This window comes from Homarus americanus, unplaced genomic scaffold, assembly GCF_018991925.1.
Source record: "Homarus americanus isolate GMGI-L3 unplaced genomic scaffold, GMGI_Hamer_2.0 scaffold5831, whole genome shotgun sequence".
Taxonomy (NCBI): Eukaryota; Metazoa; Arthropoda; class Malacostraca; order Decapoda; family Nephropidae; genus Homarus; species Homarus americanus.
The window spans coordinates 2,455,686-2,476,756 of record NW_024719604.1 but is presented as its reverse complement, the minus strand read 5'-3'; the positions used below and the strand labels follow the sequence as shown (position 1 = coordinate 2,476,756).

General features: G+C 39.1%; 1 protein-coding gene across 6 annotated transcripts in view; it reads right to left on the bottom strand.

Annotated features, from left to right (window-relative positions):
• Positions 1-21,071, bottom strand: part of LOC121860145 (protein MMS22-like) — a 64,608-nt gene that overhangs the window by 19,601 nt on the left and 23,936 nt on the right. For all 6 annotated transcript variants that reach the window (XR_006087822.1, XM_042357200.1, XM_042357201.1 and 3 more), the window contains 6 exons: positions 18,768-18,871; positions 16,145-16,305; positions 6,282-6,484; positions 5,979-6,073; positions 2,733-2,855; positions 593-809 (listed from right to left, as the gene is read on the bottom strand). Coding sequence is in view for 5 of the 6 variants with exons in the window: in XM_042357200.1 (XP_042213134.1) it covers positions 593-809; positions 2,733-2,855; positions 5,979-6,073; positions 6,282-6,484; positions 16,145-16,305; positions 18,768-18,871 (903 nt within the window). In the remaining variant the exon portion in view is untranslated. The remainder of the gene's footprint in view (positions 1-592; positions 810-2,732; positions 2,856-5,978; positions 6,074-6,281; positions 6,485-16,144; positions 16,306-18,767; positions 18,872-21,071) is intronic.

The window sequence follows — 21,071 nt, the reverse complement described above, 5'->3', positions numbered from 1 at the left end:
TCAGCTTTGGCAAGGCACCGCGTATATGCGAAAACGCGTTAAGTGAAAGCGCAAAACTGTAATTAAAAAAAAAAAAAAAAACCTCATGTTCTTCGTGCGAGTAAGCTGAAAGTATCAAAATAACCAAGTACATTTTCCACTTTCCACCAAGGATCCTTCACCCATGCCAAGAATTATTACTCTTGTTTTTGTCAACATTCACTCTTATACCCTTTGATTCTATTTCATCCTTCCATTTCTTAAAATTCTCCACTACCTTTTCATTAATATCTGCTATCAGCACTATGTTGTCAGCTACAACATCTCCCAAGGCAAACAAGTTCAATTATCTCACATTAGCGCCACTAGCACCAAGGTAAAAAGAAGAGGGCTAGTGACAGACCCCTAGTTTCACCTCAAATTCTTCACTATTTAATCCAACATGCAGAACCAAAACCACTTAAACAAGACACTCCTTGAACCCTAACCTTCTAAATGACTACTGCACTATTTCAAGTGGTACCCAGTCATATGCCTTCTTAATAACTCACTTATTTACACAGAATATACAAATCAAAAGCAATGAAAAAATAATTTCAAATAAATTACTTACAGTGGATTCACAGCATCATTTGTAGTAAAATAAGTAAACAGTCCCAAAGCAGCTTCTTTGTTTCCTGAAGTAGGATTACTAACATTGTGACCCAAGCAGAAGGTGAGAGAAGCAGCAACTGTTCCAAGGACTGCTGGTGGTGTCAGAGTGGTAGCGTGAGATTTGATGAACGAACCAAATTCTCTCCAAATAACATCCACAATTTCCGTATTTAACCCTGAAATATTAAACACATAAATTTAAAATAATTATATAAACAATCTAATCAAATTCTTTCAGTAAAAAGACTCAATGGGGTTCTCTTCCTAACTTATTCACAGTGATATCTGTCAAATGAAGTGCTTTGAGAAGTTAGTCACAATTAACCAAATACAGTAGTAGGCCAGTAGGGTGGTCCACTATACAGGCTGCTATAGGCCAGTAGGGTGGTCCACTATACAGGCTGCTATAGGCCAGTAGGGTGGTCCACTATACAGGCTGCTATAGGCCAGTAGGGTGGTCCACTATCCAGTAGGGTGGTCCACTATACAGGCTGCTATAGGCCAGTAGGGTGGTCCACTATACAGGCCAGCCAGTAGGGTGGTCCACTATACAGGCTGCTATAGGCCAGTAGAGTGGTCCACTTTACAGGGTGCCCAGTAGGGTGGTCCACTATACAGGCTGCTACAGGCCAGTAGGGTGGTCCACTTTACAGGCTGCTATAGGCCAGTAGGGTGGTCCACTTTACAGGCTGCTATAGGCCAGTAGAGTGGTCCACTTTACAGGGTGCTACAGGCCAGTAGAGTGGTCCACTTTACAGGGTGCTATAGGCCAGTAGGGTGATCCACTATACAGGCTGCTATAGGCCAGTAGGGTGGTCCACTTTACAGGGTGCTATAGGCCAGTAGGGTGATCCACTATACAGGCTGCTATAGGCCAGTAGGTGGAACACGTTACTAAACATCATCATTACCTAAAATATGCTTCAAATATAGGCTGGATGGATATAAGAGATAGAGGTTGGATGTAAACGGGACTGCCCAGTATGGACCAGTAGGCCCACTGCATTTTCCTCCATTCTTCTGTTCTTAGGTGTTGGTATTCTTGTAAACCAAAAGTTGAGGACTAGTGTAAAAGAATATTGGGCAGTGTCAAATAGTTTTATTAGTCAAGCTAAATGATAAACTCATGGACTTGGTAGTAATACAGGTTTATGCATCAACAAATAGGAGTGAAGAAAAAGTCTATTAATTTTTGTTTTAAGATTTAAAGAAAGCAAAAGACACTGTAAAGTTTAGTGAAAGTCTGATTATAATGGATGATTTTAACACAGAAGTTGGGAAAGGGAAAGTAGCACCAGAAGTAGGACCACATGGGTTAGGTATATGGAAGAGGAGGAAGAGACTTGTAACACAAGTGTTATCTCAAAGTGACATTCACAACACTTCTCTGGAGAGAATTCATAATTTATTCTCTCAGATTATATCTGTGTATACACCCTTGAACTTATTATGAAGGATTTGAAGCTCTAGTGTCTACTCTAATTCATCTGAAGAATAAAAACACCAGCCAAGGTCAGGTTCATCTGACTAAACCCAGACACCAGTCTGTGGAGAAACACAATCGACTTGGGAAGAAAATCTATTTAAATTCTACCACAACTTTAAAACAGAAAAAAGAACTTTAAAAAAGAAACCACTGATCTGAACAGGAAGCTTTCATTGACTGGTTAGGTTAAAACACCATTGGAAATGAAAACTTAACAACACGAGCTATAAACAAACCCACAGGCAATTCTTTCTCTCACACTGTTTTCTAGAAACCATATTCAGAAATAAAGGAAGACAATACATTATAAAGAAAATCAACCGTCTGTGTGTGTGTGTGGGGGGCCTTCCATGTATTCTAATGGAAGATCTGTCTTTTAAAATTGTAACTAGAATTTTCTTTATTTACTTGCAGTATGTAGAATGTTCAGAATTAATCACCTTTGTACATTTACAAATTCCATTACTACCGGTAAATGTGCTAAGAATACATCAATCATCCAGGCACACAAGCCAAACACAGTTTTTCAAATATTACATCCAAAAGGACTCCTCATATTTTGTTAATATCCTCACAGCAAATTTTAATAGTATTCTGTTTCCCTAATACTGACCTGCCAGGTACTGAGGTTTTGAAGAGATGTCAATAACCTTAGTGAGGGCGGTGTCTGAGGCACCAAGAATAGCCTTCATTTCAATACTACTGGCATGTTGGAGAACACCACTCAAACCTCCACCTGAAAACACAGAAGTGAAAGACGAGTTATGAAAATATCACGGACACATGGGAAGATATTTAAAAAGTGGACGAGATAATTAGTGTCACAATAAATGTACAGTAAGTAAGATGAGTGACAGGAGATAGGCGTGAGAACTCTAAGGTTTGGGTGGAACAAATGACTGTGAGAGGCAATGTATGGGATGGTGTTCATGGGGGACTAGTGTGGGAAAAGTTTTACATCACTCACCCGTCTGTCCTCCAGAAAAAAAAAAACTCTTACTATGGTATGTACACTCGGGGTCAAAAGTATTGAACACGTGACAGTATTTGGCATGTAAGTACCCGAAGATCTTAGGTATTAAGGAGAGTTTTTATCCAATTTTGTGGTTCAGGCACAATATGTGATGACCAGTAGTGTTATTAGTGTATCCCAATCATATAACTCACAAGTAGATGCCAGATATTGCTAATTGTTCAAGACTTTTGACCCCGACTGTACATATAAAAAAGATATCACAAGGCAAAAAATTAAAGACATGTTAGGTATCCCAGCTTATTTCACCTTACTATTAAATAACCTAAACCACCTCGGGGGTTAGGTTAGGTTCAATCTAGTGTGGTTAATCTTAAGATGAGATAAGCTGGGGTTCTTAATCTATATGTGATCTGTTAAATCAATATAAAATGAGTCAGGAGTCAATAATTATTATTTTAAGTGCTATAAAACAATAAATTTTTTCACAAAAGGTGTTACCCTAACCACAAGGATTTCACCATACACCAAAAAATTATTAGCTAAATTCTGTTAAAGATGGAGGTGGACTTTCATGTACTTATCCTACCACACTCACAGATTCCCTTTAGAACTTGGGCTTGGTAATTGTAACCTTGATTCCCCTCAGCCCCCAGTCATAAATAAAGCCCTGATCCTGAGAATTCTATCTTATGATTGAACTGGGTCAAGGAGACTCACGATCAGTGGAGCAAAAAGTATACCGGACTTTATTACTTACCATATTTTATGGAATACAAGACGCAGTCATACAAGATGTACGGTCATATAAGACACACAGTCATATAAGATGCACGGTCATATAAGACACCACAGTCATATAAGATGCACGGTCATATAAGATGCACGGTCATATAAGACACCACAGTCATATAAGATGCACGGTCATATAAGATGTACGGTCATATAAGACACCACAGTCATATAAGATGCACGGTCATATAAGATGCACGGTCATATAAGACACACAGTCATGCAAGATGCACGGCTGTGTAAGACGCACTCCCATTTTAGCAGGGAGTATTTAGAAAAAAACTCGTGCGTGTATCTTCCTCCTGTAGCCAAAGTTTTCTTAAAATAACAAATACAGGACCAGTACATGTGAGGCTTGATTAAAAATAATACCAATACATAAGTTAAAAAAAAATGCTGTACAGTTATCCCTTGGTTATAGCGCACTTGGTTATCACGATTTCCGTTATCACGCCTCCATCAAAATCTGCACATCTCTCTAATGTTGCCCACTTTCGGTATCTTGGCTCCCACCTGTCCACCACCGCAGACATCGATGAAGAGATTCAGCATCGGATCAGATGTGCATCTCAAGCGTTGGGTGGACTCCAAAATCATGTCTTCAGCTGTAGGGAGCTGAAATTATCTACAAAGCTGCACGTATATCAAGCAGTGGTCCTTCCCACCCTGCTATATGGCAGTGAGACATGGGTCACATACAGGAGGCACTTCAAGGCACTCGCGGGTATCTCTGTTACCTAACCCCCGAGTATGTTAAGGGCCGACTGTATATTAAGATAAAAACTGTTTGGGTGTGTAGGGGAGGGGTGGGGGTGGAGAGAACTCACCTCCTGCACTCACTTTATAAAAACAGAATACAATTTCACCATAATTCCCATATTATTTTGGTTCATTTGGTGGTGGGTTAATAAAACAGTACAAAAAAATAACAAAATTCCCCCCCCCCTCCCCCCAAAAAATCCCACATGAATTATTGCGCCACAGTGTATACCTGATCTCTTGTTTACAGTACAGAGCGGTATCAGCTGATCGTTCCTGTTCTCCCTAACAATGTTGCCAGCACTCACCGTCTCTTAAGAACAGGATTTTTTTATATAATTCAAGTGAACCAGAGCCCCTTTGTTGAATTAACGAGGGTATAGTTTAAAAATAAATAAATAAATAAAAAATAAAAATAAATAATGAGGAATACTATCCATGCAGATGGCATGCAATTGTGCAGCCAACTTGCCACCCCATACACTCAGAGCGGGTGAGGCCGAGCCGTGAGCTATATTATTGTTCAACTTGTAATTTTGGGTAGATATATGTAATTTTCTTCATTTTCTTTTACCCTGTTACATGCATACACAACTGTTCATACAGAATGTGCACAAACAAAAACAAAAACAAAAAAAACCAATGTCATAAGGTCAAAAACATAAGGGAATAAACAGTTCTTATGTGGACAGCAGTTAGTCGACAAAGTGGGGAGGAGGAGCAAGGAGCAGCGTGAGGGATCTCTCAGCTGTTCTGTGTCTTGTGTCCTGGGAAATGATTGCCAAATGGCAACACGGTATTTTACTTACTATTATCATTTATTCCTCACATATACTGGTACAGTATATATTACTATTATGTACAAACAATAGCCTCTTCTATATGTAAAGTATCCTCTGGGTGATGTGACAGTTCAACTGCTTAGTGTGGCAGTCACCGAGGACAGGCCACACGTGTTACGCCATTCCGATATTGAGTCGTGATATCTCCGAACAGTACGAGTTATTGCACATCATTTTTACATAACAGTGACAGACAATGCAGGAAAAGCATTCAGGCAGCGACCATCTTAAAACTGATCTTTAGGCATCGCATAATGGTAAATGGTGTTATTTTTTTTTAAACTAATCAAACACATTTTGATTCACTGTATAATGGTCATTGCCTGTATATGAAATAAAGACTTCAGTTGCCCCAGTTAGATATATTACTGAAAATAAAAGGTGATTAAAACTGTTTCACATCACTGACATAAATGCATACATACCACTATTACAGCAAACCCCTGTACTGTAGTTCTTATGAGTGTCTCAAAAAATTTAAAATAAAACTTACATATGAGGGAATGTTGCGATAGTGTCAGGTTAAAGCTCTGGTCAAACACTTCCTGGACTCCATCAGCATATATTGTGATCAGTTGCCCCAAGTCCCTAAAATACAGAACAAAATTAGTTTCATAACCATTCAGTGGGAGACTTGTTTTCATTCTCCACAATTTATGGGCAAATTTTTGAAAACTATTAAAAAAATATCTATTCATCTCTAGACATTAGTGTTTAATGATTGGTATTTTCCATGAGCATACAAAAAACTGCAACTAATAGAACTTATGATTGTGAACAAGTAGCTGACACATACCTTCTATGCATGGAATCTCTGGATGTTATGTACTCATGGCAGGTGGCTGCTAAAATAGGACTAAATTTTTTAACAACTGGAGATATGTCACACCCAGACTCTAACAACAACAACATGGTTGCCAAGTATCCTCGCCACACAATTCGTGATTTACTGACACTGGACGTTGGAACCATATACAATAGTTCACCTAGTTTGTTGCTCTGAAATGTACGGTAATCAAAATTAGTCTAAAAACATGCTAAAAACTTTTCCCAAAAGCCCAAAGACTAGGACTATACAGTTAACAGCAGAAGTTTGTACTGAACCAACCTGCATGATATAGGACAAGTGATCTGGTAACACTGTTTGGGAAGAGTTAACAGACATGCCTTAAACAATGTGTAAAATGTGGGAAAATAATGTTGAGAAATATATGCCACTGTTGCATCATAACTGGGAACCAGACATACTGTATATGATTCTTTGTACTATTGATTGTAGTTTTCATGCTTAATCACACTGTAAAGTTGCCACAAATATTCACACACACTTGTGGATCTTGTGTGGGTCTACTTATTTGATAAAATTTTCCTGTAGAGAACTGTCAGGATTCCAAAATAATTCATTACCTAAGTGTTATTACAAATATATTATGAATACATGTGTTGTGCATATATGAATAGAGCCAAATCTTGAAAACACAGCAGATCTGTTTTGTGGATAAACACAGTACAGTATATACAGGTTGTTGCTGGCTGGTGCTGCAGTTGTCTTACCGTGCTCTTCCCTCCCCTTCCTCCCCCACCTCCCAACCCATTTTTAGTGTTATGAGTGATTGAATAGATTCATGTGGCACTGGATGATAAATAAAAACAATAGGCAGAATTTGGTAATGGTGAAACAGTTTTATGAATAATGGTTCCATACAACAATACAAGTAAATAACTCAGTGCTTCATAACATCTCAAATGCTTTGAATCCCTCAACAAACATCAGTAACAGCTATACTACCATAAGCACATGGAGTCTTATTCAGCACTTTTATTACTAAATATTCAAACTCCACAACAAACAATAGTACTATTTCTACCACCATTTCTTTCAGTAAAATGTCGGCCAAATACCGACACAGCAACTGTACTTGAATTGATACAAAACTTCCTATTACTAAAACTTTAATTACTGACTGATCAATTTACTCTATCATTTTCCTTTTTCAAACTCAATAAACAATGCACCTACCGGTAATAACCACCGTGCCTGGTGGGGCTAAACTAGTGGCCGGACGAACTAGACCAAGTCAGGCAACGTGTGTATACTAATTAGTTTAAAATTGTTAATATTTCATGTTATACCATATATTATGACCTACAAGTCGACCTAATTATTTCAACTGAAATTCTTGATCTAGGCTTATATCTGGCAGTTAAGTCGACCCCGTAAACTGCAATTTGAAAGCTCCTTTCTCTGTGTCAGCTAATCTTGCCAACATTTACTTTTTAACAGCACTCACAAACAAGGTTTACCTATTGTAGCATTTTCAAAATGTTAAAATACCTTTTGGTGTTAACTACAGTATTATTACAAACAAACATTACTAGGGCACACAAATGTGGTGTAAACAACAACTGTTCCAACAAGTGTAAAAATATTTAAGATACACTGTACACTATGTAAACAATGACAACTTACTACCACTGATAGTTTATTATTAAATATATTGGCAAGTAAAAAAGTTATCAAACTTTATAATTATGGTACATGATTAAAATCATGTTGTACATTATATTGACAGTATAGAGTATGGTAGAACACTGGACTAGCAATATATGACAACAAGCACACAGACTCTTGGTACATGATTAAAAAAGATTATATTATTTCACCTAAAACAATACAAAATAAAAGTTGCTTAAAAGTAAAGTAAATATTGGATTGATCATTTGTGTTAACGTTTTCAAAATCCACAACAAATATTACAAGTAACTGCTCTAGTAGCATTTGTTTGTAAGAAACCGTAGTTAACTCCCAAAATATATTTTAATGTTTGAAAGGTATCGGTATGAACACTGACTGTAGGCCGAGTTCAGTAACAGTTACCCTTTTGAAAAAATGCTACAGTTAAATAAAACTTGTTTGTGAGTGCTGGAAAATAAATGACTGAGAAGTACCAATAAGGTACAGTGAAAATCTGATGCTAGTGGTGGAGTGTACTTAGAGGTCGACATTTTATAACTGTTGTATAAGATGATCCTTAGTTTTTAAAAAAATTGGAGCTTCAAAAGTCGACTTACAGGCCATAATATATGGTAATTACATTTATGGACATGAAGCATAATGAGGTTCCTATTAAGCAGAACACAATTCTGCAAAGAACCGAGTGTGGTATAGTATTTGAAAGGCACGAGGAGGAGGGGTGAGGGAGGAAAGTTTGATTGATTGTGGTAATTACATCTCTGGCAACACTGAGAAGTTTGAATAGAAAACAAAAAGGAGAGAGGCAGCACTGGGTGGATAAGGATACTGTGAAGTTGGGTGGGAGGAAAGGTGGTGAAGGGGTGGGAAAAATATGGATGGTGAAATATAGGTGACAGATTAAGGTGCTATCACACCTTACAGTATGACAACGTACTGTACCGACGTCTTTCAGTCATACTCAGTGCAGTCGTTAATCTTCAACCACCAAAACAACACAGATGGCAGACCTCTACTTGACTGCAACCCTTTCCTCTCACACTGGTGTCCCACAACACTGGGTAATTTATGTACAATATATTGTTATTAGGACAGCCTCTGTCCTTCAAGAGCAAACACATTATAAAATAGGTGGTGTGTTCTCAGGTCATACAGAACCCAAAGTAAGCAGTCAAATGAAAACATAGTATTTATTTGTTACATTTATATTATGCTTTGTTGATAATATAAATTGGCTAAGTATAAATTTAATTTATAAAACATGAGGGTACAAGAGGGTTGAGTACAGTACTGTATATATTTTTCAGCAAACTGTCAAGTAATTTGCCTCGCAAGACACCATCACTTCCGTGGGTGTCCAGAGTATCCCATAATTTTGGGAGAACGTGAACCTTCGGTCTTTACATGTTTATGTGATTAGATGGTCCACGGAAATAATGGCTTTGTAGAAGCTCGATGGTAAATCTGGCCAGTGTGCTAGGGACTTCAATAAAGAACCATGGTAGACTTAGTGTTACAAGGAGAAAGTGATAACTTGGTGGACAGACAGACAGAGAATATAAAGGAGGTTTGGGGAAAATAGATTAAGGCGAATTGGAAGGATTGATGGATTAGTTGTAGTTAATAACTATCAATCAATGGCATAAAGCAGATTGTTAAGACTCTTTGATGTAGCAAGATATAATATTGCATCTTTACTTAGACTGATATAATGGGAACATAAGACAAATAAATTTAGAAAGTTAGTAATTATAATAAGATGATAATAATATATAGATTGACAATTACAGGTTAACAAGGAAATATACAAATAAAAGTAATGGGCAAAGCCAGAGAACTGTATAGACACAGTGAGGTCGTAGTCATCATTTTGATTTGCTGGCCGTCATCTGCCAGAATGTGATTAAGGCCGAAACAGACACCAAGCTATGAGTTGGGGAGGGAGGTGGAGGAGGGAGGTGGAGGGTGTGGAGGTGGGAGGGAGGAGGTGGAGGGGGAGAGAGGAATATGCAGGCATGTTGGGAGTATACAACTAGAGTTGAGTTTAATCGTATGTCTGGACACGGGGTTGAGCAGTGTTACCAGACCAATTAGGGCACAGCAACCTTTAAGATGAGTATAATACATACAAAAGTCTGTTATGAGTGGAGTATTCAATACTTATAGAGTATTCACATTTAGTGTTCAGTACAGCTTAACCACTTGTGTACAGGGTCCCCCCCTCACCTGAATAAAATTGTCTGGTGTTAACCATATAAAATATAAGTGAGGAGGTTAAACTATCATGGATTAACAATTTATACAATGAACTTTCTAAAACTGAGTAGTGTGCAGTGGGGTCTCATTTTACACGGGTCTCGTGTGAGCGGTTATCGCTTATGCGATTGGATGAAATCACGTTGGATGAAATGTATTCTTATTAGGGTGTGTCAATTTTGTCAACATGTTAAAATCAAATTTGGTAGTCAAAATATTGTGCCTCTTTATGTCTAAGCCAAGAGATTAGCAAGCAAATGAATTGAAATAACCCTCACCTACATCAATTATACCTTAAAGTTTCAAATATCAGTATTTCAACAAATTAGCCAGAGACTTGATTAAATTATTCATACGATATTAACTAATCTCGTGTAAGCATGTAAGTTATGGAGTATTTTGTGGTTCTATAGCTTGTGTTGTACCAATATGCATGCTCAGAACATGAACATAGACAGGCTCTCCGTGTGGGATTTAATTCTTGTTTGGCTTGTACCAAGCGTGAGGATAGGCGCCCGGCTCACTCTCCTTCTAGATATCATAGGCAGTGGTTTGCTCTCATTGCACTTGCACCTACTCTACCAGACAGAATTCTACATTTAATTATTGTAAAGTAGGGCATATTGATTGTCATGATTACTTATATCATTGTATAAAACAATTATATTCCTAAGAAATTATATGTGACTGTTACAGCATTTTTGATAAAACAAATTGATATTTTGCAAACAACGAATTGAATTATGAAACATTGAAAATATTTTTTCTATTTGTCAGATAGTGTAGAATGTCAAAATTGAAGAATAAGAAGTCAGTTATCAACCCTTGAGCCTGCTAGATGGTAGGGAAAGAGCTTCCTGTATCAGAACTTCAACAGTAGAAGACATATGAATTAGGGTTATAACCGAGAAAAAAAATGCAAAGGACAGAAAAGACTATACAGATAAGAACTCATAAATGACATGATAGTCCTCTTCTTGCATCAATGGATAAAAGCTAGTCTTTTCTTCAAACCACCTGTGATTAATCGGTATAGAACTAATTGAAGGCTAAAACTAACGAAGTGTAGCACAAAGCAGTTGAAACATCACTTAGTAAGGAAGCTTGTGGGAAAATAGATTTCTGCACACTTGATACTCTGTTTGACATTTGTTATAAGTGCTCCATCTACAATTATGTTCTGAATCAACTGTTCTCCTTTCAGATAAGAGAAAATAGTTCCACATTGATTGCTTAAGTTGTCATAAATGAAAAGAATCCTGTTTTAGGCTGAATTTATAAAACACCAGAAGGACAAGGCAGAAGGCCAAAGGAAGTAATGCAAAATGGGTTCAATAGTTATTCAGAAACAAAGAAGCAGATTGCTAATACTACTTGAGAAGAAAATTAAATCAAGAGAGAACAAAAGAAGAAGAGTGAAAGCCATCCAAAGAGAGAACTGTGTCGAAGATGTTTATCACTTCTTTGATAGTTCTTCTAAAGTGGACAAACAACATCAGATGATAGTTCAAAAGAATATCTGAACCTTCACAAAAATAAAATACAACACAAGAAATGGCTAAAACATTGGCTTTAGCTAGTATTATACCATACATGGACCCATTGGGCTGCAGAAATTACGCTGCAGCTTGGATAGATGCAGGCCTCATGGCCGAGGGATGTATCTTCAGTAGATCATAATAGAATTAGAAAACTAAGAAAAAATAATGAAATCTTCAGTCAGCATAAGAAAAGATTTAAGCGGGGGAGGCTCTCCTGTCTTTTGTTTGATGGAAGAATATATAGATGACACAAAAGGATTTTGCTTTAAGTAGAAGGAGTGAACAGAAAGTTTCCAGGTCTCATCAAAAGAAAGAACACTACTCTGTCTGTTCTGGAGCCTGGTGGTGAGTTTTGTTTCGCCCTTGAAAACTGAAGTGAAGGAAGAAACTATGCAGGGTCATTGCACGATCATGGCTGTGGTTTAGAGGAGAGACTTGGCAGTTCACGGGCTGTTGAGTGGAGATTCAACTGCAGTGAACACCCGGATCTTGAGGGGTGTAATGGCGCATTTAGAGAAAAACTAGGAAGAAGACTTGTTTGGATTGTATATGATTTACATACAGTGAGGCTACCTCTTAAATCATCTCATCCAAGACGATGGTCTACAAAGAGCAACAACAAGTGGTCAGGTCCTTAGCATCATGCTGGGTAAACAACACAACTAAAGGAAATAAATGCTTTAAAGGTCAGTTGGCCTCCTTGGCGTTGTCTGGAAGAATATCAAAGATCTCTTACAGATCAATCCTATGCTTATCGTGTTGCCCCAAACAATAAGAACGAAGAAGTGCCTCAGTCATTGGCTCTCTTGGAGATTGGACACATATCCCGATCCTGACCCGTTGGTTAACTACAGCTCGCCACAGTTTCTGCAGGATTTGGTTTCCAAACACAGATTGAGAAGACAAAGTGCTGAAGAAGAATTTGAGGGATTGGTGTTATTATTGAGTTGCTTATCTTCCCCAGTGGTTTAGTGAGCTTAATCACTGTATGTGGGTGGATTGTTGATCACCTTTTTGTTCAATTACGGCCTAGTAAAACACAGAGGAAGGTAGTGAGGACATCGTGTTGCCTGTAGCAAGAAGGTCGGCAGTATGCTCGATCAAACAGTTTGCAAGCAATGCTTTGCAGTCAATGTACCAATCTCGAACCGAGGCTAGCAAAGTCATTCTAAAGCAGAGGCAGCTAACATGGGTGTGACCAGTTGAGGAACTGACCGTTTCATTCAGAAAAGTTCACAATAAGCATCAATACTACCAAATTGTCAGAATTGGTTGACAGGTTTGGAAGTCTTAAACCACCATTGACAAATCCTAACTTTGTAGAATTAAAAGCAAAGAGACTCCAATGCAGGTGCAGTGGCCTTCCCTCAAAGTGTGGAGAGATGTGTGAAAATGGTCACAGAGGCTTGGCCCGGGCCATGTTGTACAGTAGAGGTTACATCAAAGCACAAATGTGACAGACTACTAGATGACAAAACCAAAAGCAAAGAGAGTGTAGGTAGTTGCTTTCAAATAGACTCTAGGATAATAAAATATAATAATTTGGGCAAACAGTAACATGTGTACAAGCATGGTTATATTATAAATTCTAAATATTACATTTAAAAATCCATTTTGATGTAAGTGGGACTTATTATAAAAAAAAAAATTTATGTAGAATATTGTTTTACGTAGCCCAAAGACACAATAAATTGCTGCAAATTACTCGATTTTCAATTGGCCAGTTCACCCCTAAATTGACCACACCTACTTATAGCTTACAAGGAAAACCATGGGTAGCATGGGTGGTGTAGTGTTAATTTAGTGATCTTTCTCTTATTTAGCCTCAAGTTTATAAGATTTCAGTCATCTCAGTTATTGGACATTATTTTTATAATATATCGGAACTGTAATGAATAAATAAAAACAAATTGGGAATGTAGCAACAGCCAGCTCCTCATCCCCCTCCAGCACGTTTACACAAGGTGTGATCTTTTACCTATAGCTCTCGTTGGGCCTATATCAAATCCGATTAGACCACTGTACAGCATCCCCATTAAACACTACAGTATGTATTTTAATAATAAATAAGGTATTATATTTCATAAAAAAATAAATTATTCAGATTACGAGACCCACTAATCCCCCACCCCAACAATGGGTGACCTGACGATGAACGCATCGGGTCAGTAATACGACACCACTAATCCCTCAACCCGTCTTCACTGCAAAAGAGAAGTTCATATACAATGGATGACCAGATATTGCATCAAGTCAGGTCAGTAACATGAGAGAATGAGGAGAATTTGACTTTTTTCCCACAGACATAATGATTCTTTCTTATCTCCATTTTCTATTATTTCTTTAATTACTGTACAGTACTCTTATTTCTTTCTCTCTACTTTTCTTTATATTTCTTGTCATGATTTCTCAAACCTGATCTCGTATTCTTGTTCTTATTTACTTAAACAATTATGGAGGGAATAGGAGGTGGAGGGGGAGGAGAGTGGTAGAGGCAGGGTGTGTGAGGAAGGGAGTGCAGTGAAGAGGTTGGGGGGGGAGGAGGAGAGGGTAGAGGCAGGGTGTGTGAGGAGGAGGAGGCAGGTGTGGAGAGGAAGGAGTGCAGTGAAGAGGTTGGGGGGAGGGAGAGAGAGTGGTAGAGGCAGGGGTGTGGAGGAAGGAGTGCAGTGAAGAGGTTGGGGGGGAGGAGAGTGGTAGAGGCAGGGGTGTGTGTGAGGAAGGAGTGCAGGAAGAGGTTGGGGGGGGGAGGGAGGAGAGAGTGGTAGAAGCAGGGGTGGGGAGGAAGGGAGTGGCAAGGAAAGGGGGAGGGGGGAGAGTGGTAGAGGCAGGGGGAGTGAAGGGAGCAGGAAGAGGTTGGGGGGGAGGAGAGAGGGTAGGAAGCAGGGGTGTGGGAGGAAGGGAGGCAGTGGGAAGAGGTTGGGGGGGAGGAGAGGGTAGAGGCAGGTGTGGAGGGAAGGAGGCAGGAAGAGGTTGGGGGGGAGGGGGGAGGGAGAGAGGGTAGAGGCAGGGTGTGTGGGACGGCGAGTGCAGGAAGAGGTTGGGAGGGGAGGGGGGAGGAGAGAGGGTAGAGGCAGGGGTGTGTGGAGGAAGGAGCGAGGAAGAGCGGGGGGGAGGGGGGAGAGGTAGAGGCAGGTGTGTGGGAGGAAGGGAGGCAGTGAAGAGGTTGGGGAGAGGGGAGGAGAGAGTGGTAGAGACAGGGTGGGAGGAAGGAGGTAGAGGAGGGTGTGTGGAGAGGGAGGGTAGAGGCAGGTGTGTGGGAGGGAGTGCAGTGAAGGGGTTGGGGGGAGGGGAGGAGAGAGGGTAGAGACAGGGGTGTGGAGGAAGGGAGTGGAGAGGCAGGGAAAGAGAGGAGTGGTAGGAGGCAGGGGTGTGGAGAAGGGAGGCAGGAAGAGGTTGGGGGGGGAGGGAGGAGAGAGGTAGAGACAGGGGTGTGTGGAGAAGGAGTGGTAGAGGCAGTGTGTGGGAGGAGGGAGTGGTAGAGGCAGGGGTGTGGGAGGAAGTGAGTGCAGTGAAGAGGTTGGGCAAAAAAAGAAAGATGAAAAGGAAAGAAAGAAACAAAAGAAGTGTTTCAAACTTTATAAACTTAGTTTATTGACTACAAACAGTAACAACAAGAGATGACACCATATGTAAAAGTGCAGGGGGGGGGTGCTGGCTGGCTGTTGTCTCTTTCACCAGGGTGTTTTAATTTATTCATTATTATATTCTCGTATTATCAGCCTATTATGGCGTATATTTCATAATAAATCATATAACACAGTATTAAATAATAGGAAAAAATATGATTTATAATTTGCCCTCAAAATAAAAGGACTTACTGCACAGTTAGACAGTTTGGTGGAGCCCTACAGACAATGTTACCAAGAGTATATTAACCCCACTGCCAAGCTCTCATCACCGCCCATTTCCTGCCTCAACAATGTGATGAAGATCAAGAAGAATCCAGTGACAGTGACCCAGCCATTCTGGAGATTGGTGATAAAGCTGTAGTCACTTTACAAGTGTCTGCAGTTGATTTTGAAGGCTTTGAATCCAACAGACCTTCACCCCCTGCCTCAGACCCCCATTGTCTCCCAGACCTTCCTACACCTCTACTATTTGGTGGAGACAGTGGAGTATCGCATAATTAACTCCCTGAGATTTCTTAAAATATTTATTTAATAATGGAGATGCAGTTTATGTGATATTATGTGTCATTTTGGGGAAGGTTAATTTGGTTACCCAAAGTTGTTCAAGAGGAAAGGTCTGTACAATATAGCAATATTAACGCACGTTAAAGAGCATCGTGTGGGTGGATTTCTGATGAGCCGACGCATACCATTATAATATAGCCACACAAAATGAGACTCCACTGTACAGTATATGAAAATGAAAAACACAGTTATTTACCACACCAACAAGATCTGTTGTGTTGGCCAGGGTGAGGAAGAGTGTGCTGGAGTTATAGAGGCCCAGTGGTGAAAGCTCCGACATCTTGCGTCCGTGAAACTTAGAGTAGATACGGCCTCTCACCTGCCGCCATTCTGCTGGACTGGTCTCCACCACTCCCACTGGAAAGTTAAAACATCAAGATTAACATAAAGATTAACCACCCTAATGCTAATCTAGCTTATAAACACATCTCTAGTACCCACCGGCGCTAGTAGCCATGGTTCGACACACCTTTTGTTTACATCTGGTCCTCGTGGAGTTTGGTGCGTTCCTCGGTATTTCAAGTGTTTCTGTAATATTTCACTTGTTTTTTACCCTTAATATGCCTCCTAAGTATATTTATTTTATTATTTCATTTACTGTACAGATATATTTTTCCTCTTTTCAGGTGAACATCACCAATTTAAGTACAGGTACAGGTACCGTAACTATTTTGTCATTTTAAGTGCAGAATGAGAATTATTGTTTATCTATTTTCGTTTATTACAATTACACTGTACAGTAGAACGTGCATATAACACGAGATATGTTCCAAGAGAGGTCGATTTAAACCAAATTCCCACTAAATCGAAGTGTTGTTTAAATGGAATGATTAGTTTGGTACTTGAGAGAAACACAAAATACTAAAAAGACTGAGAGTCTACCCAGATGCACCTCAGCCCATCTCCTAGAATAAACAAAACATTGTTTTTTGTAGTACAGTAAATCCTCAAATAACGACGTTAATGTGTCCTCCAATATTGCAGTGTAAGGTGAATCGTCTTATTGTGAATCATATTAATTACCATTAAAATAAAGCAATAATAATGAGATGCGTTCCCAAGTGTGATCTTTTCATATCTTTTGTGTGGCTTTTTATCCTCTTTCCCCCCAAAACAATACAATTAATGAAAATTGCAAACTATATTCTAATAATGTTTCTAAATGCACCTTATACACTATAAATGAATAATAATATGGTCACACAAGAGAAGGGACGCCATTGTTTTCGTTTGTGTTTACAGCCGGGAGTCCGGGACGATAGTTCTACACGAGAAAATGAAGAAAATAAGACCCTGGTTGTAGCTGTAGTATAATTAATGTAAAAAAAAATTAATATATCTGTTTTAAGTCACATTATTTAATGTTAATAAATGGAGCCCTAGAAGTAGCTAACCCCTAATGGCAAAGAAAAAAAAAGAAGAAGAAAAAAAAAAAAGAGATGGACTGGGAACGCCAACATATACGTGAGCATTTAAGGATACCGCGTCAATGATCTTTTTAAGAATATGTACAAAAAGAGTCATTATTATTTATTACTGAGTATTTAATTTGATTGAATTAATCTTTATATATGCGAAATGAACAATACAATTCATTAATAAAACGTAGAATATTAAAACACACAAGAGGATAAGAGACGGCATTGTTGTCAGTGTTTACACACATAATGTCAATTATCCACCTGAAACTGAAGAAAATAAGACCCTGGTTGAGTGCAGTAAAATAATTTAAAAATATGTATGTTTTAATTAATTTTATTTAAGGTACAGTGAAGTAACCACTGATATTAAAGAAAAATGAGACTGATAGGTGGAACGCCAATGTATACATGCAGTACTCAAGAGCAGTCATTATCTTAGAGTCATTATTATTTATTACTGAGTATTTAATTTGATTGAATTAATCTTTATATATGCGAAATGAACAATACAATTCATTAATAAAACGTAGAATATTAAAACACACAAGAGGATAAGAGACGGCATTGTTGTCAGTGTTTACACACATAATGTCAATTATCCACCTGAAACTGAAGAAAATAAGACCCTGGTTGTAGCTGCAGTGAACATAATTTAAAAAAAATTGATTACCTGTATGTATGTTTTAAGTAATGTTATTTAATGTTAATAAATGGAACACTAGAAGTAGCTAACCACTAATGGTAAAGAAATAAGACGAGACGATTGGGAACGCCAATGTATGAACAGTAAGTGCGTACCTGTGAAAACATTTCTTCATTTCTCTACATATGAATGTGAAAGCAACACTTATTTACTGTTCATATATATTTACAAATATAAACAAAAATTCAACTCACCAATGGTGGTAAAGTCTAAAACATAAGGACAACCAATGGTAACTGGTACACCATACCATCAGGTAACCAATGCAAGTGTTGAAAATGGCAGTAAAACAGTGATGATGATGAAGCATGAAATCCCATTTTATAGCTGAAGGGGGAGATGAGTGATCTGGTCCTCCCAACCCCAAGGTAAGGTGAGGGTCAAAGTCAACAGAAACTATGATGATTAATCCTTGTGGCTCACAATTGTAGTGGAGTGGTTCAGGTCAAGCAGTGTACCTATCTTAACACTGTTCTACCATACAAAGTAACCAGCCTCTGGAACATGTTACTCATCCCTCCCTCTCAGCTGTAACAGCATTTCATCCTTCAATCCTCTATTTTTTCTCTAAGCATAAATTATACTCTTATGTGTCATCCACCCCACTAATAATGTCTTCTCCTATCCAGAAAAACTTTCAGAGACCTTATTCATAATACAAAAATAAATTTTATATGAAATCTTGAATTACTTACCAACAATCCTGAGAAAAATTTGCCATGATGTTTCGGACTTTCCTATTGCTGCCAAGTTGCAAGTTCGGGACCTAACTTGCTCTAACCATCCACTTGCAGTTTTACTGTAATATATACCAAAATTTATTATTATTAGCACCAAAAATAGTAAAACTCCCAGCCTTAAGGGTGCTGATTTCTTTAAGGGAAAGGCAGAGAGCTCTGCAGTAAAAAATAGATGCAAAGGCTGGAGGTCCCCACTGTAGCTAAAATCAGGGAAGATGGCTCCATACCCAACACCAGCGTTGGATTGGAGCCATCTGTTTAAACATGTACCAAGCCATTGTGGTGAGTTACAGATTCCTGGATATACATCCTGGCCATCACTTCATTAACATCAGCCTGGCTCCTGGGAAGTAATGATAGTGGTGAATGGAACATTCATGGAGGTGGAGACAAAGACAGGCTGCTTCCATGATGACCACCATCTCCCTATTGGGTCAGAATATACAGCTTGATAACCACGAGGAGGAGGGTGGTGGCCTTCACCAACCATCATCTCTACAAACACAAAAACAGGTGAGACAAAATAGCAAAAGGGCAAGAGGAGGAGAGGTGGGGGGTGTTCTTGACTTTCACTGAGGAACTGACTTGGTTTACCTGCAGTTTTCAGTAGCCCATTGGACAATGGTGATGCCAGAGGCTTGGTGTGCCCAGATTTAGGGGGCCTGTTGGTATCCAGGATCACCCACCTAGACCTACCAAAAATCTTTAGACCCACAGGATCAAGGTCATGTGGTTGACTGACTCCTGCTGTCATTTTGGAAGGAACTGTGAATCAGTCAGTGACTCTGAGGAGGTAGTGTTGACAGGAGCCAACACAATTAACCCTCAAGGATCCCATTGATGATCTAGTGGGCTGAGCCTTCAGAGGGGGTGTCCCCCCTTAAAGATTCTTCACTATGATTCTGTTTGTTTACCAAGACATTCTTCCTTTTGAGAGCAATGGGCTCAAGAAGTGGGCTTGAGTCATTTATCTGAGGTGCAGATAATACATTGACCAATGATGGGGATCTGTTGAGACTAGCATAACTAGAAGGACTGGACATCTTTAGGCTTAACATTCTTAGTCTGGATGAGGAAGGTTTCAATATGGATGCATGACTATTTGTATTCCGCCTCTAGTTATTGGAGGTTGTCTGACACACTATATTGGCAAATGTAGAGCCAGTGTGAAAAAAAGGCTGAGATTTAAGAAAATGCGCTCCTCAGCCCCTAGGGTCAGCACATCCTTTTGAACGAGGAAGGTTTTGCAGGACTTATATGATGATGCATGTCCCTTTGTTCAATTAACACATGTGAGGTCATGGTGGTGGAAGTGTGGTGGTGTGAGATAGTGGTGGGTGGTGTGAGGTGGTATACATAAGGCAGCTAGATGCACCACCTGATACATACAAACAAACAGTTCTCATTATACAAGAAATTAGCTACAATAAAATCTTATCTCATATGCTCTGAAAATATTATAACATCAAGTGTTTAACAAAGTCTTAAAATCTGTCACTCATTTGTCAGTACCCAAGTATGACACCAGTAGACCCAGTGCAGGTCAAAATGTGTTGCAGGTAAAGATAACAATGACAGAACATTGAATATACAGCTCTTCCCCGACTTACGACGGGGTTAGGGACCCAAATCCAGGTCGTAAGTTGAAAATGCTTAAATAATACATAGAAAATAAAAAATGGGTATCGCTTTTTTCCTCAGCACCACAAAACTCTCACTTTTAAGCTTGCCAGCCATTTTAAAGTGAATTACAAACGAAAATTTTCTCTGTGTACTGACGTTGGGACTCAAAAATACGTAATTTGACAAAATTTTGGTACAACTGTGGCAGGTCGTAAGTGCGGGTGGTCGTAAGTGCGGGTGGTCGTAAGTGCGGGTGGTCATAAGTCGAGTAGGTCGTAAGTCGGGGAGAAGCTGTATGTAATTCCCGAACATGGTGAAACTGCATTACTACTTTATAAATCTTTGCGAATTTCTGAAACTGGAAAGCCTTTATAGAAATCACTGATTTCTGTGAGATTAAAGTTATAAATCAAATATCATACTAAACTATCCGGCTAACTTGTAAAATATAATACAGGTCCACCGCTGATGGTCCGGCACCTCCTATAGTCCAGACAAAATTACGAGGGGCACTTAACTTCCCTCCCTTCCTCCCAGCCTGGGTGAAGGTAGTTTTAGGCTTAAAGTTTTTATCTTATAAAATGTTGCTGACTAGATTTAGCAGAATATACAGGTAAATTGCATTGCTGGAATCCT